The sequence below is a fragment of the Leptinotarsa decemlineata genome, unplaced genomic scaffold (assembly GCF_025532065.1).
Source record: "Leptinotarsa decemlineata unplaced genomic scaffold, Ldec_3_MD MMD2_tig00026282_RagTag_RagTag, whole genome shotgun sequence".
NCBI classification, from domain to species: Eukaryota; Metazoa; Arthropoda; class Insecta; order Coleoptera; family Chrysomelidae; genus Leptinotarsa; species Leptinotarsa decemlineata.
This window is the reverse complement of record NW_027412668.1, coordinates 21,459,835-21,487,179: the sequence shown is the minus strand read 5'-3', so window position 1 is coordinate 21,487,179 and position 27,345 is coordinate 21,459,835. Positions and strand designations below refer to the sequence as shown.

Sequence of the window (27,345 nt, the reverse complement as noted above, 5' to 3'; positions counted from 1 at the left end):
TTGATGAACAACGGTTTATTTATGTGTTGAAATATGTGAAATAATTTCATTTTGAGTCTGAGTTTCCGCAGGCACTTTGACTTCATTTTCTTTACTGTGGTCTTCTTTCAAAATTTCAGAAAGTTTAGGTGGTAGTTTGGGATCATAAGCAATTCCAAATGGACGGAGGTGGTACAAAAGATATTCCATTGTATACATCATATCTGGTGACATATAATGAAATGATACTGCATTGTCAGAGCAGCATTCCATACCCTGGAAAAGATAAGAAATGATTTATTGTCCCATCTCATCAGAAAATCATTCAAACAGTAAAAAAATAATCATTCTCTTCAAAGATGGATGTTCAATTAAAATTACAAACATATTAATGTAATGCCATCACTAGACGTCAGATTACATGCACTATCAAAATGTAGAAAAATCCATGCACTGAAAAAGGACAAAATATGCACAATATAAAAACCATACACTATACAAATTTACGTTAATTTCAACATTATATTTAAATGTTATACATATATTTATATTAGTTACAAATATGAATTATTACTATTATTATTATCATATAATAAAATATAAATTATACACAAGAATTATACTTATTTATTTCAATTCTAGCGATAAAATGATAACATATTTTTTCAGGATTTTTGCAGCAAACTTTTGACGTTTATTACACAATATTAATTTAAAGGCTGAAAATGGCCTTTCGACGTCAACTGACGTTACCAAACTTGAAATTTGGCGCTATTTCTGCATAGACCTCTTTAGACGGGGTATGTCCGGTGCCGTTGATAAATGCGTCAATTTTCTTTATTCGTTCAAGACCGGGTTGTTTTATATAAAACTGCATTTAATTTGCCATGAACCTTGCGATAGTGAGCTCGAAAGGGCGGTACTCTGTTCAATCATTTTTTCTAATTTTTCCAAAAGCTTGCACGGTTTCTCAATTGCATCGGGTATATTGCTGAAATGTGTTGCAATAAGAGCAATATATTTTTTTGTATTGAAGGATCCTCAGAAGCCAGCTGGCTTGAATTGATTGCAATGGCGTCTGATCTGTAAACTACTCCTTTTATGGGTTCGAAATTCTTAACAAAAAACAACCAAGTTCCCTATCTTGGTATCGGTTTTGGGGGTAGTTCTACGTTTGGTAGTTGCTCTTTATATACTTGTACTCGCGATGATGCTTCCACAAACACCTTTTTTGTAAAATAAATCAATTTATTGACTTTCCCAAACTCGTTTCTGATCTTTTCCGTAACTCGATGTAATCCGTGGGCTAGACAGGTGATGTGAATCAATTTTGGGTAGAATACTTTCAGAGCTTGACCAGATTACCAGTTTTGACCATACAAGGCGCACCGTTAGAAAAAAACATATTTTCTCGTCCATAGAAAAATCGAGAAATAGCAATCTGATGGAATCAGATTATGAACCAGGCGATAGTTGAACGGCTTGTTTTTCCAAGAACCTTGCAAGCAACCAAATGGGGTGTAGAGCTATCTTTAGATGATTTTCCAACAATTAGATTCGCTATATATCGTTCACATGAACCTGTCGTTTCATTAGCTGCTTCCATCTTAGATCGCTCTCTCATTTTCTGTTGACAAGGTTCATGATTAATTCAACTCAAATATATAATAATAATCAAACTCAACTTTTTTCTACTATTAAATAAAACACTCCAACTAAAACCGGGCTGCCTGCAACAACAATATGTAATATATTAAAGTATCAGCAGTATTTCTACTGAAAAATTATTTTCAAATCTAAATTATTCATAAAAAATTTGTAAATTCGTATCTTTTCAGATATGTATGATCGATTTTTGATAAAAATTGTGAAAGATTTTCTCAGCATCTTTTTCTTCATTACTGTTTCTCAGAATATTTTACAGTCCAATTTCAACATATTTCATGCAAAATTATGCCGTTTCTTCACTCTCTGAAGCTTACAGATTATATTCAGAATAAAGAAGTTCTCTATTGAGATGAGATTATTGATTATCTCCATAAATATGGAAATAATTTTTCCTCCCAATACGCGTTTTGGATATTGGGAGAACAAAAATATTCTCCCAATACGCGTTTTGCTAACCAAGTTTGCGTCATCCATGACTGAGAACTACTTGATGAAGTGTTTCAGATGTCGTGATTGTACTTGGCTCATAAACTTACTCGGTGTGAGTAAGTTTATGAAACCAACGTGAGTAGCACCTTTGAAAGTTCAAAAGCTATCATAATCTACAATCCCTCAAGTCCACAAGGTCGGTGATTTTCCTAAGTATGATTTTTTCAAAATTGATATGTGATATGATCCTCACTTTTCCACTTCTTCAACCATCTTGAACGATTTTTTTTGAAAAAGTGGAAGAATGGAAATAAATGTGTCTCAAAAGAACATTTTATGATAACTCTATATGTACCTAACCTCAACTATATACCTACCTGGGACTCATTATAATATATGTATTGCCAATACCAAAAACTTTTATCAACGTGTCCAGGAATGAGATGGTGAAGTGGTGTGAAAGCGAAAAACCTTCCTCTGCTCTCCGGATCCCTTGAATCGCCAGCTTCTACATTAACAGCTGCAAGACATTTCCCGATTTCAACATCTTCAGCTCCTTCATTGTCTGCTCTGCATATTTCTCTATTTGGTATGGCTTCCTGAAACGAATACGATAGTGGTTGCGCATAACAACAAGAAGACTACAATATTTTTATTTTCTGGAGTTCACCAACCTCAAATGGTATCAACAAGAATATATAGTTCCACCCAAAAAGTATAATTTTATTCTTCATACCTATGGAATACTTTCAGTCTTTCAAAGAAATAAAAAGAATTTTGTATAGCTCCCAGGTCCCATGGGGTCTGTGAATCTGCACATAATTTTTTCTCCTCAAGAAAAATATACTATTCATACCAGAGACGACTTCAATACTATGTGATTAAAAATGATCATTTTTATGTTCGAAATCAGATATTATCCTTGTGAAAGCAAAGAGCCTATTTTTGAAATAGAACTTAAGTGAAATGACATATATCAGTAGTATGAAAACATTAATATTTCGATTTTTATTTTGCACCTCTCTCAAGTACCTACACCGTAGGTTTTGGTAAATGCCTACAGGAAAACAGCTACTTCCCCGGCTATTACCACGTCGGATATTGAATTACATCCGACAGACATTTATGCTCAGAGGATAGTCTTGCAGATGTTTCTAGTTCGTCCAGGACCGAGCTGAAATTATTCACCTACAGACCGGTTTCGATGCGTTACCTCTCATCAGTGTAGGAACGATTCGACCAAAACTGCAAAGTGTTTGGGGCCCGATTAATTTCAACGCGGTTCGACTACATGTATGAAACGTTCGTCGAAAAGAAAGATTGTTAACTAGTGACAGCTCCATCTCGTGAACAAAACCCCAAGCATGGAAGAAACATCCCATGAACCAATACTCTAACAGAGATCAAAACGTTTCTGAAGACTTCATCAAGGAGATATATGGTAAATGCTAGCAGAAACTACTGTGTAGGTAGTTGGGAGAGATGAATATTTCGAGATTTTATTTTGAAGTATTTGCAGTGTTTTTTCTCCATTAGAAATCTAATGAATGGATAAAGTTTGCCTGACTTATTCAGATGTTTCTTCTGTAGCGAAACATTCACTATAGATCAGTAGTAATAATAATAATTGTATAGGAGTAGTCGTATATCTAAAATTAAAGTTAAGTTATCTAAAATTAAAATCAAGATCAAGATTTTAGGGAAACACACACAACATGACGACATTCATGCATATATATATATATATATATATATATATATATATATATATACATAAAAGTAAAAATAAACATATACTCATATATAACTGACAGATCGTAAACGACTTACAAGTACTCATTATAGTGCCTGGTCAACTTTATAATAGCATCTTTCAAACAAAAACTGTTTAAAACATTTTTTGAATCACATAGTCTGGTAATTTATTAAATAATAAGGGACCTAGTGAGTTATGAGAGTCTTTGGATATTTGAACCCTAGAAAAGGGTATATTCAGCTGATTTTTCATTCTTGTGTCATGTTTATGAATACTTGATCTAGTTAAAAAATGCTATAGGTACTGAATACATAAACACAAACTTCAAAGATAAAGAGTGATGGTAGTGTTATGATTTTACAGGTTCTGAATACATCAACATAACTTTGCCAAGTATTCTCTTCTGTGCAGCAAATACATCATTTGCTTTCAAAAATCTTCCTCAAATACAAATAGCATATCGGAGTATGGAGTCTACTTGGACATGGTAGAGTATCATCAACTGATCATTAGACAGAACTGATCTCAAATTACGTAATTGATAGGAAACATAATTCAATTTATTGATTACTTCACAGTGTTCTCCCCAGGAAATATGTTCGTCCATATATATAAACCAAGAAATCTGACGGTCTTATCTACTGACTATAAGTCAACGAAACCAACGTCATTAACTTCTTTTTACCTGTTATGAAATCGTATACATTTTGTTTTATTTGTATTCAGATAGAGTGAATTGGCTCTGAATCACTGAGTCATATTAAAGGAAATTTTATTACATTTCAGACGTATACAAGATTCATCCCTGTCTGATGAAATAACTGATGTATCTATCATCAGTGTAAACAATAATTGGACTATTATATATCTTCACAATATCGTTGATATAGAGTAAAAATAACGTAGGTCCTAGAAGCGAGCCCTGAGGAACACCTACTTCAGAATAATCGTTGCAGGATGACAGGTGGTTACCAATAATAGCTTGATTACTACGTTTACTCAAAAAATTTTTCATTCATTCATGAGTGACACCACGGATCCCGTGTCTAGACAGTTTATTCAATAAGAATCCGTGACTAATGCAATCAAACGCCCAATTTAAGTAACAAATATACTGATTAAGTAAAAACTCACAATCGTGTATCGAGTCTAACGAATAAAAATAGTTTCCAAAGAAGTATGAAAAAATCAATATCACAAAATAGTCATAAGAATCGAATAGAATGGTTAAACGTTAAAAATACAGAGAAATGAAATATGTTTTCTATTGGAAAGTTGATTAATTTTTGATCACTCAAAAGCTACCACTCAGTATGAGTAATGAACGTAAACTGTAATCATTTCTCTCGGGACATTTGTATATGAAATCTGGTATGATCAATCTGAAGTTCTCAAAAAAAAAATTGGTCATGATTTGAACGCATGAAACCCTTTCTACTGTATCAGTCAATTATTCTGTTCAATGAAAATCTTACTTACAACTACAAATTTCCTCAATGCTTCCTTACTGAGAACATATCCTGCACCCCCACTCATATAACCTTGTTTGACGTATGGCTTGAATTTAGCTCCAAAGTAAATGGGCCTCTGTGGATCAATACCAAGCAGCATGTACCTCAAATTTTCCAAAATGACGTACCTGAAAAGTTATTAATGTAGCAGTTGAAACCTCGATAACAGATAATCAAATTAAAAAAAATGAAATATGTAAAACAGTACTTCCATAAATTAAAGGTAAGAAGAATATAAATATTCATTGTCAAGTCAGTTTATATACTGGTCTTTTATTTGAATAATTAACATACATCAACACTGGAAATATAAGTATCATATACGTTCTTTACTAGGGTACTCCTGTCATGCTCATAGAAAGGACAGCAAACATATCGATAAGATAATAATAGTTATGTAATGTCCACCGTTTCAGACAGTTTTCATTTATACTATGGCCGTTCCCCAACGCGTGTTGAGAAACACATGATTTTTTTTGTTTTCGAAAACGGATATGTTCTACACGTTCTCTGAACCGAGTATTAATGGATCGCTTAGTCTGACAGTCCTCACAGTCTCACAGTCCTCACAGGTTATATCATATTTCTTCGACTTTTTATTCTACAACATCTTGTTTTTAGAGTTATCTAACATTTGTTGTAGTGATCAAGAAGTTTTGGTAGCTACTTTCATGTCCAAGTTTTTGAAAATACGCTGTAATTCTTTAGTTTATTATGGTTCATTCGAAAGGACAATGAACTATGATTTTTTTGAAGGTGGTTGACAATGTTTTGTGGTGCATTTTATCAGTTCGGACTTCCATTGTCTAAAGCTTATCGCTCACTTGTCCGGCACAGCACAGCACGGCGCTGTCCGTCGCCTGATGGCGACGGGTAGTAGCATCGCCCAGTGTCCAGCGACAACCAGCATACTGAAGGTGCCGTTTGTTCGATTTCAAGGGAAATAGCCACAAAAAAAATGTCGGTCCATCCCATTTATCAAAAGATGGCAAATCTGGTATAGTTTTATCATCTTTCAACGATCTGAAAGAAGAAGAGGAGAAATTTTTCCAGTATTCCGATCGTTCCAATCCTATCCGTATTTTGACGGGACGTTCCGTGCTGTGCTGTGCTGGACAAGTGAGTGATAAGCTTAATATGATATAAATTGATTTGAAATCCCTGAAAGAATCTATAAACGAATTGTCATTTTAAGAAGAATTGTGAAGATGATCAACACTATATGAGAAACATCTGTATACCGAAAACCCACTCACATGAGACAGTATCTGAACCAGGATTCCAACCACATTCAATCGACTAAGAGAGGAATTATCAAGACTAACTGACTGTGTTTTCGGTCTTTGAAATACGAAGGAAGGTCTGGAGAAGGAACTAGGCATCATGAAAAATGACCTTCAACGGAATGGTTACTCCAAAGTGATGGTGGAGCAGACTTTGGCTGGAAGACAGCAAGAGCCTCATAACGAAGAGAAGCCGCCACAACCAGTACTTCCCTACATCAGAGGGTTGTCAGAAAGGAAGAAGAATTGAGTCCAAGTATAACATCAGGACCTGCTACAGATCTGAGAACACTATCCGTAGCAGTCTCACGAAAACCAGGCCACCAAACGTGGATACCCTATGTGATATCCTATGTGTGTGGAAAATCATACATCGGTGAAACTAAGAGGCCATTGAAAGTTCGCATTGCCGAGCACAAGAAACACACACAGCGAGGAGAAACCAGCAAATTAGGAATAGCAGAGCATATTTGGACATATTTGGTAAGTTCGCATTGCCGAGCACAAGAAACACACACAGCGAGGAGAAACCAGCAAATTAGGAATAGCAGAGCATATTTGGACTCATCAAAATAACATCAAGTGGTCTCAAGCTGAAATCATCCACAAAGAGGAACACTGGTTTAGGAGGAAATTCAAAGAAGCCGCATATATGTTGTCCAACAACGCATTTAGCCAAGCGAGCGTAAACATACGCAACATATGGAAACCTATAATCAAGCGGAACACGACCAACTCCCGCCAAACGGTCAGCTTCCGCTAATAACGATAAAGCGGTGAGAGGGAAGAGGGGTTAGGTAAAAGTACTCGAATGACCTATAAATAGTCAGATTTCGAAGGAATAAGTCTATTTATCAACCGAAGACGAATGTGGATACTAACAATCGAAACGTCGTGGAGTAACATGGCATCTTTTAATTTTTGATTTTCATTTCTTGTTATAATAATTTTTAATTTTCATACCACGATAATAGGTAATTTTTTTGATTTTTTGATTGTTGCTTGCATTTTATTCCATTGTAATTTCAGATTTTTTGCTTAGTATAATTGTTATTTTTTCAGCTAATCTTTTTTAATTTCTTATAGATTATTTCAGGGATTTCAAATTAATTTATATCATATCAGGCAATGGGAGTCCAAACTAATGAAAAACTTTGAAATCATGTCTTTCCGAAAATTTACGAAGATTTTCTCCAACTCATCTTCCATATTTGAAGAATATCCGTTTCTTTCAGTTAAGTTCCTGATAAAATCATTCTCATTATCGTACCTTTCTTTAACTCAATGTCTGAAAGCATCAAATTCTGGATTTGGTTACTTCTAATCACTAAGACATCTAAGAATGGTTACTTTCCATTTTTTTCAATTCCATATGCAAACTTAATAATCGGGAATCTGTTATTAGGAGTCCTCTACCTCAGATTCTTTTGTGTCAAAAAACGCAAATACATCATTCATATATCGGATCCGAGTCCGTAGAAGGTAATCCAACTACTTTTCTGCTTCCAAGAGTAGATCCCAGAAATATTCAATAATCTTCGGTATAGGGACTAAAGTCTCCCCCTATTGTAACATCAATTCTTCAACCTTCTCTATGAAATCATGTGAATTAACAACATTTCAATATATAATGGACTAAGGATTTATATATGTTACACACGTTGAAATGTGAGACCTCGTTACTCCCTAGCTCTCACAAGTTTCAACTTTTGAGAGTTGTCGTTCGTAGGGGTGTGACAGCTGGTTCACGAAAAAACATTTTTTAAACAAACAAACAGTTTTAAAATCATGAGAAAGGTAAAATGAAAAATGTCGAAACATCGGCAATTCAACAAATTTAAACATTTTATTTTAGTGTCATCATATGACATGATGGTAATGTAGCTGATGAAACCATGGTTATCTGAGGGACATGAAGTTTAAAAATATTTGCAACTCACGTATCATCATCTGCTTTCATAAACCAATCAGCTTCATCAAAATAATTCTCAAATACATATTTGAACGCTTCTTTCGTTTTAGCCCATAAGTTGTTCCTACCCTCGCCCACAGGCAATGCAATGGCGGGTAATGTTTCATCTGAAATGATGAATAAACGTAGTTTAAATCAAAAGGAAAGGAAAAGGAGTATGAACTCGACAAAATGGTTGAAACTTTCGCAGCCGAGGTTTTCAGTGTTACTATTTTTCGTTTTTCAACGCCGTCGTTTTTTGGCCACTACTACCATCAGATGCGAAAAATAGTTGTACTGAGTGTGAAATTATTCGAAAAATTCTTTTTCGAAAACATTTTTTGTGGGGATTTCAAAGCTTTTACCATTTTGCAATAAAATAGTCATACAGCACTCATTATAAAATAATGATCAGTCTTGAAACTTTTTATTAATCAGATAGATAATAATATTTTAATTCTTACAGTAAAATAGTCTTCAGATACATGAAGAGCTTTGCTGTTATGTGACATATCATTCTTATGCCTTCTGCATGCATTCAACCTTTGTGTTCAACCATTACGATCGTCGTCAGGTCATCTTATAAATATTTTATTGGATGATTTAATTCGCGGATAAAGGTATAATGCAATATTTGTAATATTGTTTGTGTTCCATTGCTTTTGAAATTGAAAGTCCTTGTTAGATTTATAAATTCAACAACACATAAACACAAATCACTAAACTATACAAGTAAATAATATCAATCTATTGAAAAAACAGGACCCCATCATATTTCACATAAAAGCTTTTCGCTACAGCTGCTTAAATATGTAGATTTGAACGGCAGACACAGCTTGCGCCATATGCGTGCGCCCGGATTAATACAGTATGACGTCATGATAGTTTGTGCCTTTAAACACTTGTTTGAATTGGTTTTTCAACGTAAGGAACTTTTTATATTTTTTATAAACTGACTATTGATATTTCACTGCTCATATTTTGCAGTAGTTAATAATTATCATAGCAGAAAACATTCAGTATGTAAAAAAATCTGCAAGTTCCCTGTGAATATTGTGATCGTTTTTTCTATCACATTTACAATTACTTGAAAAAATTGTTATATTTTATCATTCGAGTTGAGTTAGTATCACTTGAGTTAGGCTCTTATGATTGTTGCTGGAACCCAGTGTGTAATATGCATTTCTACCGAGGAAGCTACGGTGTTAGCGAAACACGTCTAGAAGTTGAATTGTGTAATCATTATCATGAATACTGTTATTAATTTACATCAAGTAAGGGGTCAAACCATTCAAAAATACCACTCTCTAAACTCTAAAGAAGAAGTTAAAAAAAACTATTTAAAAATGTTCATTTCGTTGCAAGGCACACGTTTTTGCAAACAGTCTCCCAAAAAAATTGCACAATAGTCAAAAACATGACACTGGGATATAATTTGACTTGTGAAGCTTATTGAGTTTTTGATATCGAAAATAGAATATAAAAGTTTTTGTTGTTGAACTTTGATGTTATACTTTCAGAATGAGAGAGAAAATGGTTACCATTTATCAAGAAAAAAATAAACACACTAGGGCTCAGTGAAATAGAAGAAACAACTTCAACTGCTACCCTGTCAACTTCAGGGAAAAAAGATTCCCATAAATCATGATTCTACCAGCATTGAGACTGACTTGCTCCGTGAAATACTGGAACAGACTCCGACTATAATCCATCAAACTCAATGGTTGTTGAGAACGAGATTGAGAAGAGGATCACGTTAACGAGGACTGCCACCTCACACACAAGGTTGAACTTTGCTGTTGAAGAACTTCTTTCAACAAACGAAGTTTGTGGTAGAATGGAACCGTAAATACGAAACGTTTCGTCTACTGCTGAGGCAAATATCATCAGTGGTATATGTGTTAGCTAAGAGCAACAGAGTTATATCTTGAAGTCTCACCAACTGTCGTTACTTACTGTTTCACTGACTGTCATCGATTCTGAACACCTTCTATAACATTTTCGATATGTTACTCCTACAAAATGATGGAAAGTATTTTGATGAATTAATAATTTAATTGGGAATTTAATATATCCAGAACAATGGAAATATGATTAGGATTATAATACATGCTTAACAGTTTGAAACAATTTACGCGTCGTAAATGATACTGCTGAAGGAGGAGTTCAATTGATGGAATCATACAGTGTGTCAATTTTAAAACTTACAATGGGCTATATCTTACGAACGAAAGCTGATATCGAAAAATATCGATATCGAAATCGAAAAAACCGTTTCTAGGATAGTAACTGGGAACTGAAGTGACATGAAAGAGAACTCAACCCCCTAGGCCCCACCCACCAAAACTCAAAAAGTTTAAATTGCTAACCCCTACTTGTGATACATCATTGAAAAGACTATGAAAAATGCTATCCAATGGTATAAATAATAATTGTACAGGGTGAAGCAATAATTGTGAAACTTTGGCTTGAATGGAATATTTAATGAGATTTTTGTTGAACTACAAATTTATTAAAAAATGACATTTAAGTAAATGTTCTGAGTGGGTTCCGTTGTTTTGTAAACAATAATACAGCCTATTGTCAAAGTCTGCACGAAATTTAGTATCAGCCGGCTTACTATGACTTTTTTATTTGTAATGCTACATCGCGGACTATTATTTCAAAAGATAAGTGTCCGTCGATACTTTTTTTGTTAAATAAAAACTTAATTTGCCGTTTTTGCAAAACAAGTTGGAAATATCTGTTTTTTGGGTTCTGTCAGAGTCAATAATTTTTGGTTGGTTTGAAACTTTTAACTGTCATTAGTTTTCATCATTTGTACGATCTGTACTGTCATTCAGCTGTAGTTGTCACGATGGTTTACAGTATACTTAAGCGCGTGGAGATAATTTTCATATTTGCCTCCCAGAACCAGTGTTATTTAAAAACAGCTCAAATATTTCATGAAAGGCATCCGGACAAGTCACGTGTACGTCCGCAATTTAGTTGAAAAGTTTATTGAAACGGGATCAGTGCAAAATAAAAAAAATGCCCCAAGATTACTGAATGAAGCAACCCTAATTGAGGTCCTTGGAAATTTTGTAATAGAGCCTACTGCATCAATACGTCAAGTATCTGCAGTGACAGGACTTTCACATGAGTCGGTTAGAAAGGTGTTTCAATTACATAAGTTTCACCCGTACAAAACACAAATTCTTCAAGAACTAGGCGATGATGATCCAGACCGACGAATTGAGTTTTGTGAACTCATGACTGAAAGAATTCGTGTTGAACCGAGAATGTTAAAAAATATTTGTTTCAGTGATGAATGTACTTTTATGCTGAATGGTGATGTAAATAAACAAAACTGTCCGTACTGGAGTGATGCGAACCCGCATCGATTCAGAGGCCACACTCAATATCCTGAAAAACTTAATGTTTAGCCAGAAATATTAGATGATACTATGATTGGTCCCTTGTTCATACCAGGCAATTTAAGTGGCGACATTTATCTCGATATGCAGGAAAACACCATCGAACCTTTAATTGTGCATGAATTAGTGAACCAAAGGGACGACCAAGGCAACCTAGCTGTAGACGAAGATTTGCTGCACTTCCAACAAGATGGAGCACCTTCTCACTATAAAGCTCCAGTTAGGCACTGGTTGATACTAATTTATCCGAACAAATGGATTGGAAGGACAGGTCCCATTGAGAGGCCACCGAGGTCACCAGACTTGACACCACCTGACTTTTTTCTGTGTGGTCACCTCAAGTCAGTTGTTTATAAAACTCAACCTGTGTCACTTCGGGAATTGCGGGAAAGAATTACGCAAGCATGTCGTGTCATTACCTACTAGAACAACATTTGCCATAGCTCGTGCAGAATCTGAAAATAGGTTGTATTATTGTTTACAAAACAACGAAACCCACTTTGAACTCAATTGACATTTTTAATAAATTTGCAGTTCAACAAAAACCTCATTAAATATTCCATTCAAGCCAAAGTTTCACAATTATTGCTTCACCCTGTACAATTATTATTTATACACTTAGATAGCATTTTTTATAGTCTTTTCAATAATGTATCACAAGTAAGGGTTTACAATTTGAACGTTTTGTGTTTTGGTGGATGGGGCCTAGGAGGTTGATGGGGTGAGTTCCTTTTATGTCACTTCAGTTCTCCCTTACTATCCTAGAAACGGTTTCAAACATTTTTCGATATCAGCTTTCGTTCGTGAGATATAGCCCATTGTAAGTTTGAAAATTGACACACTGTATAATCGGAGTTTAACTCACAATGAGGAACAGAAATAATACGTATTGCAAGTTGTAGCAATGCAAAGTTACAACCAGCTCTACAACTCAAAAACAGATTGGGAAGTTTTTTTTCATGAAACTTTTTGTACCAAATTCAATTCCCTACAAAATCTGCTCACTCATTTTCTCAAAAAGAAAATGAATACCGAAAAATCAAGTTGAAACCGAAAAAAAAATGTTTCGCGTATTATTCATATATGAAATCAAATTTTAGAATAAGAAGAGCAACGGATTTTTTTTTCTATAAGTTATCAGATCCTCAGGTAGGATAGAGAAAAATATCGTCTAAAAATTAAACGCCCTAATATACTGTAACGAATTAAAGAATTAACTGTCTTAATCAAATTTATTTTTAACAAAATTACACTATCACAACTAATTTATATCCAACACTTAGTAACTAACGCTTAATTTATCTTCACGATTAGATTCCTTTCCTCAAACGCACGATTCACTTTCTAAGTACAGACTACTCCTCGGGACGGAGAGCGACCTTTTTTATATCGTCAACGAACGTTCCGGATCCCTCTGCGGATTTCGGGACTCATCCGCATCCTTCCCGCTCTTTCGCGATGCGACATGCGTTTGTTGACTGGGACATCGGTCAGGGCCGGCTTCAGATTCATTACAATACATATACATATTAATTTTTTACAAGTATTAAAATTTATTATCGGTTTTCATTGATGAATTAACATTTTTGAATTGATGTTTTTCAATTTTGTTTTCATTATTTTCATTATCAGATACATCAGTAATTACTGTGGTTGAATGTAAGACCGAGACAATAGCCTTATGGTACAAAAAATAAGATACATATGTTTTCGAATGAAAATTGGAAATATGTCTTGAGAAAACTGCATCGATTGTTGTTCCATGTTTTGTGGTAGGCTTAATTTGGTTATTATTCATTTATAGTTCTGATTTATCTCGTAAAAAGTTTACCAAGAATTGTCCATCTTCGCGAAATTAACACTGAAATCTCCTGCAAAAATTAGTGGCAACGTATGATAATTGCTCGATCGTAAATGTGTGCTCACACCTCTCTCTTACACCTTCAGTAATATACGAAACGTAACTCTCTCTCTCTCTCAGTCTTCAGTAACTTATACCTCCCTCTCAACTCCCGTTCGCCTCGCCTGATCATACTTAGTAACGCTCTCGCCACGCATTTACCAGCTTACTTCCCAAGTCAAGCGCGCGTAAAGAAGTTTTACTTTAACGTTCACCTCGCCCGTTCACACTTTTCGTAACGCTCTTGTCAGGCATCTACCAGTCAAGCACACGTAAAGAAGTTTCACCTCAAAATAAGATTTTTCTGACGTACAAATTACATTTTACAAATTACATGACTATTAAATTTTTTTTGGATATTTTTTCTTTTAATTATGGAAGATAAATTTTTTGTATATCTTCAATACTTCAAAATATAAATGCTACTTTCTCATTGATTTGTTTTCAGAAATATAATTTGACACAATATATTCAATATCTTCAATAATTTCTCGAACGTGCACTTATGGCAGAACAGTTACGACAATTCACTTTAGGGCTAGGTCAGCAAAAGGCAGAACCTCGGATCGCCAAGTATACCAAGTATAAATTAGTACGTAGATAAGGTATACTATACCTTTATTGAATAGAATAATATTTTTGAGCCACATATAATTCACCTTAGTACTAATTTAATTTTGAGTTCACTAGCTAAACTGTTTTACAAGTACCTACAACTGATATAGTTTGATTGGTTTCCCATCTAGCCTGGTTAATTGAACAAGTAACCTCCTTCTTGCAAAGACTTAGATACGCAGGAAGCCAGAAAGCACTTTGAGATCATAACAAACAAGCGCAATATGCTGGTTGTGGCTTTCCTGAAAGATATTTTGAAATATTTAAGTGCGCTCAACATAGAATTAAGGAGATGATGAATTAATATGTGATCTGATACTAAGCGTGTCTGCTTTTCGTCGCAAGCTGGATATCTTTGAAAACGATATTGCAAACAATGATTAATTTATTTTCCGACAAAAAAACTCTGAAGAACACATTGTGCAGTTATTGAGAAATTTCTGGCCGATCTTAGGAACGATGTAGCGGTGGAATGGACAGATGTGGCTGTCAAGTTGTTCAATCTATCACATTACGGACACACCTAAAACTACTTGCCGACCCCCACTCCAGAGTATGTAAATACAGAGTGGAGATAAAAATTCTCATTCTCAATAGATTATAACAGTGGTCGCTAACCTGTCGATCGCGAGCTACCGGTAGCTCGCGGAGGCAATTCTGGTAGCTCTCACAACGATTTTAATTTAAAAAATACAAACTGCAAAAATCAGAGAAGCTTCCGAAAATTCCACAAAAAAATCTAATTGTCATAATATTAAACATAAACAGCGGCAACGTTGCGGTGAGCGATCTGCCGCTGACGCCATTGAGCTAGAATCGGCTAGAACCGACCAGCCGGACCAGCGCGTTAGTGTTCGAAAACGATCTGAATTGCTTTGAACGGGATAAATACGCACGGCGCGGCGACATTGCTCTTCGTTCAAAACTGAACGCGTAACCAACGTCCAGCGGTTGGGTTAGTAGAGAACAACAAAAATAATATTATGGCAAGCAGTTGTAAGGAGGTAAAGACATACCACTTTCATTCCGAATGGAAAGAACAATATTTTTTTACAGAAGTTAAAGATAAGAATGTGTGTTTGTTATGTAATACTTCGGTCTCCGTTGCTAAAAAAGGAAATATTGAGAGACATCATAAAACTGTACATCCTAATTTTGAAAAATCATTCCCACTACATTCTACCGCCAGGAAGGAGGAACTGAAACATAAAAGCAGTTAATTGGACAACAATCAATATTTTTAAGAACAGTCGTCAAAAATAAGGCTGCAACTGAAGCATCGTACCGTGTGTCCCAGATAATTGCACAAAAAAAGAAACCTTATGAAGACGGGGAAATGATAAAACAGGCGTTTTTAGAAGCTGCTGATTCGTTATTTGCCAACTTTAGAAATGAAGACGAGATAGTTACAGCTATAAAATCTATGCAACTTTCTGCTAATACAGTGATGAGACGTGTAGAAGTAATTAGCAATGATATTTTTTTACAGTTGAGAACTGACTTAGATAACTGTGTTTATTTTTCACTTCAACTGGATGAATCAACAGATGTCGTTGACACTGCCCAGATGGCGGTGTTCGTCAGGATGGTTTTTAGTGATTTTACGATTAAAGAAGATCTTTTGTTCATTTTCATTCATGCCACTGAAAGGACACACTACTGGACATGAGTTGTTTTCTCATTTGAAAAATATTATTTCTTCCGAGAACATTCCAATACCGAAAATGGTAGGCTTGACAACCGATGGCGCTCCAGCTATGGTGGGTTGTGATAAGGGTCTGGTGGCGTTATGTCGTAAAGATGAAACTTTTCCGCAATTTCTCTGTTACCACTGCATTATCCATCAGCAAGCATTATGTGGAAATTTCCTGAAACTAAACAATGTTATGAAACTGGTGGTAAAAATTGTGAACAAGATTAGAGCTCAAGCGTTGCAAAGAAGATTATTCAGAACCTTGGCCGATGAAGTTGACTGTCAATACGGGGACCTACTCCTTCACTCTGAAGTCCGATGGTTAAGTAGAGGACGGGTGCTGAAACGTTTTAATGATGTCCTATCTGGCATTGTTCAATTTTTCAAACAACGCGATGAACCGACTCCGGAACTAGAAAATTCAATCTGGCTTAGAGATTTTGGTTTTCTCGTGGACATTACAAAGAAATTAAACGAACTTAATTTGCAGCTTCAGGGGAGAGACAAAGAACTAGCGGAAATGATTTGTGATATAAAAGCATTTATCAAAAAGCTGGAGTTTTGGGAACAAAACCTAATTATCAGCGATGCCAAGCATTTTCCTATTCTTTCAGAAAAAATATCTCAAAATCCATTAGAACCCTATGACAACAAATATCATGTAGAAATAATTTCTACCCTGAAGAATAACTTCAAAAATCGTTTTAAGGATTTCAATGAAATGGCTTTATGGAAATTGATATCCAACAGTTTGCAACTTGAGTTATGCAGAACTTTGGCGAAGACATCGCTGCAACAGAAATGGAAGTCATTGAGTTTCAAAATGATTTAGCCTTAAAATCGTTAGTCTCAAGTACTGAATGTATCTGGCCTATTGTAAGTAAAGACAAATATTCAGTTCTATGCCGTGTTGCCTTGAAAGTGAAAGCATTATTCAGTTCAACCTATTTGTGTGAATCTTTTCTTTCCAATATGAAGTTTATTAAGAACAAATATCGCAATCGACTTACAGATGAACATTTGGATAATTGTATTCGAATGGCTGCATCAAATTATACTGCAAACATTAAAAAAATTATCGATGAGTCTGAGTGTCAGCCTTCTCATTGAACGTGCTTTTTTATTTTTCAATGTTTATGTTTATGATAGTGCGTTACTTTTTTGTTGTTATTATTAACTATTTTTAAATCATACGTGACATGCCGTTGTGGCTGGATAAAAGTTTGTGTTTATTTTTCAAACACCTTCGTTTGATAGGTAGGAATGTAGCTATGAACAAGTACGTACTAGTAATATTAGTTATTTTGTTATTAGTTTATTATTTGTACCTATGTATTATGTTTACCAGTTAAATAGTAAAATAAATACATATAATGATAAATTAACTGTGGATTATTTCATTTACGTTGCGTTACGTGGCTTCCGTGTGGGTAGCTCGCTGTTTATTCCAAAATTAACAAAGTAGCTCAACACATTGAAGAGGTTGGCGACTATTGGATTATGAAATAGAATTTACGCGAAGCATCCTGTAAGAGTTTTGTATACATAATGAGCTTTTATCAGTAAACCGCTTTCAAAATTCAACTTTCAGAAACAATTATAAATACCTTTTTGCGAGCTCATGAATAATAGAATATTACAGCGTTTTCCCCAGGTGGCTTTCACATGTTTTGCTTTCTTGTCATGATTTTCTGGTCCAGTCATCACCCAACACAAAATTTTCACTTCTTTATAGAGAGCATCAGCGAGATCTGTGTTTGTCATTTTATGAAAGGTATCATTATCATTGTGAGCGCCGACTTCTTCTTTTGGTCCTAACACACTATCCATATCACTTTCTTTGTGATAATCCTCATATTCGTTTTCATGGTCATGATCTACGGAATTATTTTTTTTGTTCTGGTGTGATTTATGAAACCTGACGTTTTTCGGGTGATGGTGATAGTCATCACTGTACTTATATGTAGTAGTCGGTGTCAATGTAACATATGCTATTGTGAAACCTATCACTATGCCAACCACCAGGTAGAAATACAGTTTGTTCTGAAATAAAGAGAATCATTTCAGCTACCGTAACAATAATTTCACGTCAAAATCACCAATTTTAGTTTATTAAACGACACTATTTGATATGAAAATACTACCTATCAAAACGGGGTTTGAGTAATATCACATTCGAAAGGTACATTGCTGTTGTCCATACAGTCACATATCTTTTTATGATTCGACTGCCTACCCAAGCTCTGGTAATGCAGGGCTATGCCAGAGTGATCAACTCTTCCCCTGCTACTCGTGGGAACACACATGAATGAAATAAACACAGAAAAAAACAAAAACCAATCCCGTGGCTGGACAGAAATGCTCACTCCAATCTATGGTGGTAGCTGGGGATTAACAGAATTGTCCATCCCAATCTACCACTTGGAATGAGGCTGAACATGGCAGATCACCCCGTGATGTAATACAAAGGCCAAGGCATAAGCGCATCTGCGGCGCACAGGCCAAAAGGAGAAAGAGAGCGATAGAGGCAGTAACTGAAAGTGCACTCTCCTCCTCCCTCACTCCACCTCCAACAGCACACTTCCTGCGGCGGGCGCCAAGAGCTCCGCCTTAAATAAAAGCAAGGAACCGGCTGCCCCTGCAGGAAAGCACCCTTACTTGAGCACCTCCACGGAGGGAATCCCAAGAAGGTTGAAGAAGCCGCGCAACGACAATAATGTCGCTGCACCTTCCACTCACCCTCCTTTCTCTACAGATACAGAGATAATTCGACTGATAATTCATGTATAAAATTCAATATACCAAGTTTGAAAAAGAAACTCATGTTATAGAATCGAATAAGTCCTGGAAATGCATTTCATTGGTTCGGCCTTCCCATGTCTAATATGATATAAATTGATTTGAAATCCCTGAAAGCATCTATAAAAAAATTAAAAAGTCATCACCCGAAGACAATTGTGGATACTAACAATCGAAACGTCGTGAAGTAACTTGGATTGAAATCTTTTAATTTTTTATTTCCATTTCTTTTTAATAATTTTCAATTTTCATCTTGTATTTTTGATTGTTGCTTGTATTTTATTTCATTGTAATTTCAGTTTTTTTCCTTAATATAATTGTTATTTTTCAGCTAATCTTTTTTAATTTTTTATACAGTGTCATCCCCAAAGTATGCAATATGAGAAACTTATTTATTAAGGGTTTTTCGCTAAAAAGTGATTCTTTATAAAAGTTTGTGCATCCTCGAAAACTAAACATGCACCAATAAAATAAAGTAAAACACACGTAATATACGAGGAGCTTTCAAATATTTGATTATAGACAAGAGTAAAGGACACTTATTATGAAAAATTTTGAGAAATGTTAATTATAAAAGTTGTTCGGCATTAAAAAATACATCTAGATTTGAAGTAATGGCCATGTAAATGAAGTATTATTTTTTAAATGGAAACTACAAAAAAATGCTAAAACGATAAATAGACAGTATCCTGTCGACGGTTTATTTCAAAAGCCTGTAGTAATACAAATTACACAACTATGGTACCATGGTACTATGGTACCAATCACAGTCAATTTTTTTGAAGAGTAAAATAAGTTTTTGGTGCAGTTACTTTTATTTTTTGTTAACTACAAAAATTACTCTAAATTATACAGTATTGCAACAAGAACTTTATATTCAATAATATCAAATTAAAATAAAATTGGTATTTCGGAACAAAATCATTGATTTTTTGGAGAATTTCTTGTCCAAAATAATTGTTATATTCGCTTCAAAAACAAAAGCATGTTTCCGAAAGAAGCATTTTACATCTCAGTATGATGTCCATCCCGTAACATGCACAGTTTGGTTCTTCTTACACAATCCTTGTCTGCATTCGTAATGTGATCCGGTTGAATGGCCCTAACACAATTAGTAATCACAGTTTTAAAATGTTCTCTATCCCTAAAAGAACGATGTTTAATAACTTCATTCTTCAATAAAGCCCATAAGAATAAATCCATTGGGACTAAATCTGGTGACCGCGCTGGCATTGGATACTCTTAGTACCGTCTTATCCATTTTCCATTGAATGTTTCATTTAGAAATTGTCGTATTGCTACACTACAGTGAACACTAGCTCCATCTAACTGATACCAAATTTGTTCTCTTTGTCTACGCGGTATTTGATTTGAAATTGGTAATAAATCTTGTGAAAATTGCAAATATCGGTCGGCATTAAGGTTTCCATCAATGGAGAAGGGACCAACCACAGTATTATTCAAGAGTCCACATAAGACATTTACCTCAAATGAGTATTAGTCCTTGCACTCTATGGTGAAATGAGGGTTTGCTAAAGCCCACCATCTATAGTTCTGTGAACTTACTGTTCCATTAGTTGTAAATGTTGTTTCATCAGTCCTGTGCGTTTTCTTCGTATTCTCCGTGATATCATGCGGCAAACTCAAATCTTGGAATAAAATCCCTTTCTCTTAGGCTATTTATAAATTTTGGTCTGATAGCTTTGAATGTCACTGGAGTTTTTTCCCAACACCAAATCGTTATTTTTACACCTTGACACGTGTTTCGATCACCAAGTGATCATCTTCAAGAGGAAGTTAAAACAGTTTTATCTTCCTCTTGAAGATGATCACTTGGTGATCGAAAAACGTGTCGAGGTGTAAAAATAACGATTTGGTGTTGGGAAAAAACTCCAGTGATATTCTTTACTACACCAAAGGTTCCAAACAGTACATCATAAGTGAAAGCTTTGAATTTATTCCTTCTTAAAAGTTTTTGTACGGTAGTAATATGTACATCAAGAGACGTTGATATTTGTTCAATTGATATCTTACCATTTTCGATAACACTTTAACACACTTTCTCTTCCACTTCTCTAGATACTTTTGCACCTGAGTGAGGTTTTTTGAAATTGTTATTAATACTGCCTATTTCTTCAAATTTATTTAAAATACGGGTAACTTGTCTACTTGGAGTATTTTCCCCACACAAAAATATAATCTCCACTTTTTTTTTCTTTTGTAAGCATCTTGATATTATTTAGATAATACTTATTATCAAACGTTAACAAAATAAGCAATAACAATAACTACGTAATGAATATTTAACAAATATGTAACGTACTTGATGTCAAACATACGTTTGGTTTCGAAGCCAACTCAAAACACTTATTTTGGACAAGAAAATATCCAGAAAATCAATGAGTTTGTTTCGAAATACCTATTTTATTTTGATGTTTTGTGATTTGATATTCTTGAATATTAAGTTCTTGTTACAATACTGTATAATTTTGAGTAATTCATGGTGTTACCAAAAAATAACAATAACTGCACCAAAAACTCAAAATTTTTAACCCTTCAAAAAAATTTACCGTGGTTAACACCATAGTTGTGTAATTTGTAATATTACAGTCTTTTAAAATAAACCGTCGTATATAGGATGCTGTATATTTATCGTTTTAGCAAATTTTTTTTCCTAGTCCCCATTTAAACAAATGGGTAAAAAAATAAAACTTTACTCAAATGCCCATGACTTCAAATTTAGATATACTTTTTGATTTTTTTATGATTTTTTGGTAAAATAAACTAGTCAATGTCCTAATCAAAAGTGTCCACGGGCACAACGGAAAATAACAGAGAGTTATTGAGAAAAAAATTGTTCAAAGTCGGCAAAATGGAGAATTTGGTAGTTGAATGGGAGAAAAACGCCTTGTTATTTTGCAACTTTATGCCTCTGGGAAATTGTAGCATTGGCTTTAGCAATTCTTTCATGGGTCTTGTGTCTTTTCAGCACCGATTGCCAATAATTATAGACCATACAGGGTGACGTATGAAGGCATAATCTGAGGAATGAAAAAATAATTTTTATAACATTATGAAAACAATAGATTGTGTGAAAGTTAGTCGATGGATATGGATATGGTTATATAGAAGATAATTCAATTGATATATAGAGGGTGATACAGGGCACAATAATGGAAGTCAATTGTATTACAGAATATGTACGAAAGTAAGGGTCGCAAGATTTATTTAAAAATAACACTGTGAAATTTTAATAAAATAAATAATATACATTGAAATAATAATGATCAACAAAAAACTATTAAAGAGTTTGTTGCAAAAACTGAAGCATATTCAGTCAATGACGTGAGGTTTCACCTCATTTCCATTTCGATTTCCCGCATCGACAAATAGTTTATTAACGGATACTTGAACATTTGGTTCATGTCTGGCGTATCCAATGAACCGAAGAACACTTGATAAATGAACACATATGCCCAGTGTTTTGGCACCTGCCTTACAAGTACAATAATAACCTGTCATAAGGTTTTCATTTGTGGGCTGTATCCACATATCCATATATATTTTGTGTCATTGCGATGACGGAAAAAACTCTGAAACAAAGTAATCCGGGATATTGAAGTGAGGTATCGAAATAAAGTTCATTTGGTGCTTCCCTCTGATTTGAATCTTGTACATAAGATGGAACAAGTCTCAATTGATATGTATCGATAGAAGAATATCGTAATGGTAACCATCGTAATGGTAATCGTAATGGTAACCATCTTCCCCGTCTCTTCCTGGGATTTTCTTCCTCCATTATGTTCTGTACCCTATTTATCTAGCGAAATCTTTTCAGAATCAGTTCAGCTAAATCTGCAGCTGTTTCTTTCATTTCAATCACTAGGTGACATTTGTTAATAATTGCTCCACCAATAAGAAGAAAGTTCCTCAAATGATAAAGGTGATGGTAGGAAGTAGTAGTAGGTTGTTGTCAATTCTGTATACTGAAGGGCATTTTATGTACAATCCCTAATTCTTTTTGAAGCCGAAAAACACCGCCTTCTAGTTGTACACATATTTAAGCCCTTCTCTTGACACTACGTGTAATATAATTTTTCAGTTCATTTATATTATTATGTTTCATTTCATACACCTCATTTTTCAGAAATCTCCAAAAATTAAAATCTAGAGGTATCATTTCTTGTGAACGAAGAGACCACTTCACCGGTCCATTTGTAACAATCCATCTGTTTCCAAAACATTCTCGCAACATTTTTTCTACGCCACTGAAATTTTGTGCTGGTGCTCCATCCTGCTGAAAATAAATCATCTGACGAGTCTCCAGATCAAGATTATCTAAAAACTCTTTCAACACTCTTGTCAATAATAAATTATTGTAACGGGGTCCGTTCAAAGAACCATGGTAGAAAAATGGACAGATGATTATGCCTCTAAATAGACCACTCCAAACATTAATACTAAATCGTCTTTTCGGATTGTGGGAATGGACTAGAAATTATTTATGTCTACTCCAATAATGAAAATTCTTTCTTTCATACATCCCACAATTTGAAATATTAGCCTCATCGCTCCATATGATATTTCTATAGAAGTTTGGACCCTGTCTGCATTTAATAATAATAATATGAGTTTATTCATGACAATATATACACCGACAAAAGGTAACTATTCGTTTTGAGAGCACCAGGTGATTTTGAAAAAATGTTTGAGTGTACTTACCTATTCTGATCCGTAGATTACGAATCCGAAAGGAAAAATCGGCGCTCTTCCTTATTCACAAAGTTACGGCCCTTCAAAGTTCAGAAAAGGGCAACTTTCCAGCATTCTTTTTCACAAGATAAAATATTTAAAAACACAAGCATTTATTCACTAGGTCACTTTTACACCTTATTCCTCCTTAATTGACACTTTTTAATTCAACAATCAACATTTGTCTTATAAAAAACTTTATTTAAAAACGAATGCTTCTTCTGGTGACATTCTTCTATTTCTATGTTAGTTGCTAGTAACATTTCAGAAAAAAGCGGTTGGTATTTGCCGCTGCCTACTATTTTGTAATACACCACCAAAAAGCAATTTACGATCTGAAGAATGAAGGCAAAAAACATTTGAATTACTCTAGGAGTATTGCCAGTATGAGTCGTACCAACTATGCCATTAACCTCAAAAATGCAAAATACAGAGATATATAACTATCAACATATTGGAAATATGTTGATTGTTGAAGTGAAAAGTGTCAAGGAAGGAGGAATAATGTGTAAAGGTGACCTAGTGAATGAATGCTTGTGTTTTTAAATAGTTTATCTTGTAAAAAAGAAGGCTGAGAAGTTGCACTTTTCTGAACTGTGTAAATACGGGAGAGCGCTGGTTTTTTTTCAGATTCGTAATCTACGCATCAAAATACGTAAGTACACTCAAAATTTTTTTCAAAATCGTCGGGTGCCCTCAAAACGAATATTTACCCGATAAAACACTAATAGTATCTCAGGGTCACCAGGTTCTAGTGTTTGCACTAATCTCAACTCATTAGGAGAAATCTTGGATAACAGACGGTGAAACAGCTATTTCTCTAGATGAATCTCTGATGGAATTATTTGGATTTACCTTGAAGTAGGCTAAAACGTCAATTTCTGAATATTCAGATATAACAAAATGATATTTAGTTCTCCTCTTCACACAAACTTTTTTATTGTTCCTGAATCGACGATGAAGCACAGCAAAAAACTGCCTATAAAGTAATTCACGATCGGGGAACGAACTGCTGTAGTGTTGGAGTGCTCTTAAACTATTTTCCTGGCAAACCAAGTAGGATTCTAACATATCACATTTTTCTTGATGGGAAAACGGCATTTCGAAAAATATTCGGACAGTAGTTGACAGTTACAATAATTTATGACATTGTCATGATATACTTGAGAAGATTGGACAAATAGTATTTCAACAACGTTTCAAGGCAACTTGATTATTCATAATAATTCTTTTTTATCGAATCAAACATATTTTTTCCAATCGCATTAATATGACGCTCCAGTATTTTTTGTTCTGTACAAAAACGGCTTTAATGTTATCATTAGAGCAGACATAGTTTGATTCACAAAATAAATACGGCTAGTGGAATGGCTTCAAGATGATAATTATCGTTTTGTAAAATAATACCGAATAGCTCAGTGGTGTCAAGTGAAGTGACCCGATATGATGATCACGGCTTTTACGAGTTCAAATCCCAGAGGAATTTTTTCTTTTTGCTGTTAGTATCAGAATATTTGTCATTCGTATAAGTACCAATATTGAGTGTTTGGACAATCATGAAATTTCATTTGCCAAAACAAAGAAATTTTTTGTACTAGTGAAATATATAAAATTTTCCACATTAGTCCCTCATTTTTAACTGTAGGAAGAAAAGTGATATGAGCTTTGTTGTTGAGAATATTTTTACGAATCAAAATGCACCATAAAGAACAATTCAAAAAAAATATCATTTTATGAAATATTTTGAGAACAGGACTGTCAATATTTTTTTGTTTTCGGCATCCAAAAGGCCAATAATGCTACCCATTTAACCGAATTCGTAGCATCAAAAATAACGGAGTTGGCAATGGTGGCGACTAGATGATAATTTGGTGAATGAATTTGATATAATCAAAAGCGGAAAAAATTCTTGGACGAAGTACTCAAAAAATAATAAGCAAACCGCACATACATTGTTTCTAGCTCGTTAGCTGTCATCAGTACGGTATAGCTGAGTGCAAGGTTAGGCAATAAGCTGTACTGTGTTTTCGAACAGAACACATTGCCCCCAACCGTGTTAGGAATCACACGTTAAAAGGTAAGACCTAGCTAGTTCTTAGCTCGCACAAGTTCCGACTTCTGAAGGTAGGTTTTCCTAGCGACGTGTTTTTTACGCAGCAGGAACCGGGCTCGCCTCAATTGCGTCGGCAGGGGCGTGAAACTTATCACGCGGCGTTTTAATGTTTTCCTAGCAAAGCGTGTTTATCTGTTCAGTTGACGTACTGACATACAATGGACAGTGTCTCGGGTGTGTCATTATGGAACCAATCTAAAGAAGAAAGAAAATTATTGTAATGATTATCCTTGAACAAATGAAAAATGATGAAGAGGACCATATTTTCTGGAAACACGCGAAATTTAGAAAAGAAAAAAGTGACTTTTATGAAAATCGGGAAAACGAGGGATTTCTCAAACTTTTAATCGATAACCATCTCATTGATGAAGAAGAGCAGTTCAGAAAGTATTTTAGGCTGTCACGCATACGTTTTGAACCTTGTAGAAGAGCAACTGAGACTTTCTTTCTGTAACCGAGTCAAGATACCAATTACACCGGCAGAAAAATTGGCTTTAACTCTGAGGTATGTGGACAGATCAATAAAATTAAGAAAGAAACCATAACATTTATTTTCGTAGGTTTCAGTCAAATCACAAACACTACACACAACAAAATAAACGTTCCGAGACGGACAAAACCTGATTATTGCGCTGCGTGGATCCGAATAGACTCTTCTCCAAGCTGTCGGTATAACACGTTGAGCGCATCACGTCGGCGTGCAACGTGTTCTATTGAATCTCTATGGAGGACTAGGGGACGTATTAAGCTGAGCGTAACACGTCGCACGCGATGCGAAAAATGCGTCGCTAGGAAAACAGGGCTTAAGGGTTGTCGTTCGTAGGGGTGCGACAGCTGGTTAATGAAAAAACATATAAACTAGGGATACCGTAGCCGACTGTTACGAGAGGCAATAGAGATCGACAAACACATGGATGAGTTCAACAGAGGTAAACCTCAATCGAATATGGAATCCCATTCTAAGAACTTCAATCCTAGCAAACAGCATGACAGCGGGTAGAAAGGAGTCAATTAATATTAACGACAAATTACCTGATCTAGGTACAGGTATTAGTACTCCAAACTATCTGACACAGTATAAACCCCTGAAGAAGCTAGCCACTCACACAAGCGAAACGTCAGAAGAAATTCCAGAAGTCGACGGCCTTCAAACCCGATAAATAGAGACACGAAAAACTTCGGTCGCGATAGCGTTAACCATTTTGTCAGGAAGTGTTATTGACACATTTGTCTCAATTTGAGGTTTCTAAATGGTTTGGTAACGAATTAATCTCTTACCTTCCAACATAAGAAATCACAAATACAGTTTTAAAAGGACGAAAACATCTATTCAACTCACCTGATTCATTCCATTCATCTTACTGATCACCTACATATCCCTAGCAATTGATCGAGTAACCGTTCCTACAAAAAAGTTATCTTGTATCTTATCAACTCAATGATAACAGTGATTTCCGAATATCAGGATGAAAATTATAGG

At 34.9% G+C, this 27,345-nt stretch overlaps 1 protein-coding gene across 1 annotated transcript; it reads right to left on the bottom strand.

Annotated features, from left to right (window-relative positions):
* LOC111506179 (glycoprotein-N-acetylgalactosamine 3-beta-galactosyltransferase 1) lies at positions 1–27,345 on the bottom strand. The gene is made up of 6 exons (XM_074180042.1): positions 27,205–27,345; positions 17,809–18,244; positions 8,567–8,705; positions 5,312–5,471; positions 2,454–2,675; positions 1–255 (listed from the first exon to the last, which is right to left on the bottom strand). Exons 1-6 carry the CDS (start codon positions 27,220–27,222, stop codon positions 16–18), a joined length of 1,215 nt encoding a protein of 404 aa, XP_074036143.1. The 5' UTR covers positions 27,223–27,345; the 3' UTR covers positions 1–15.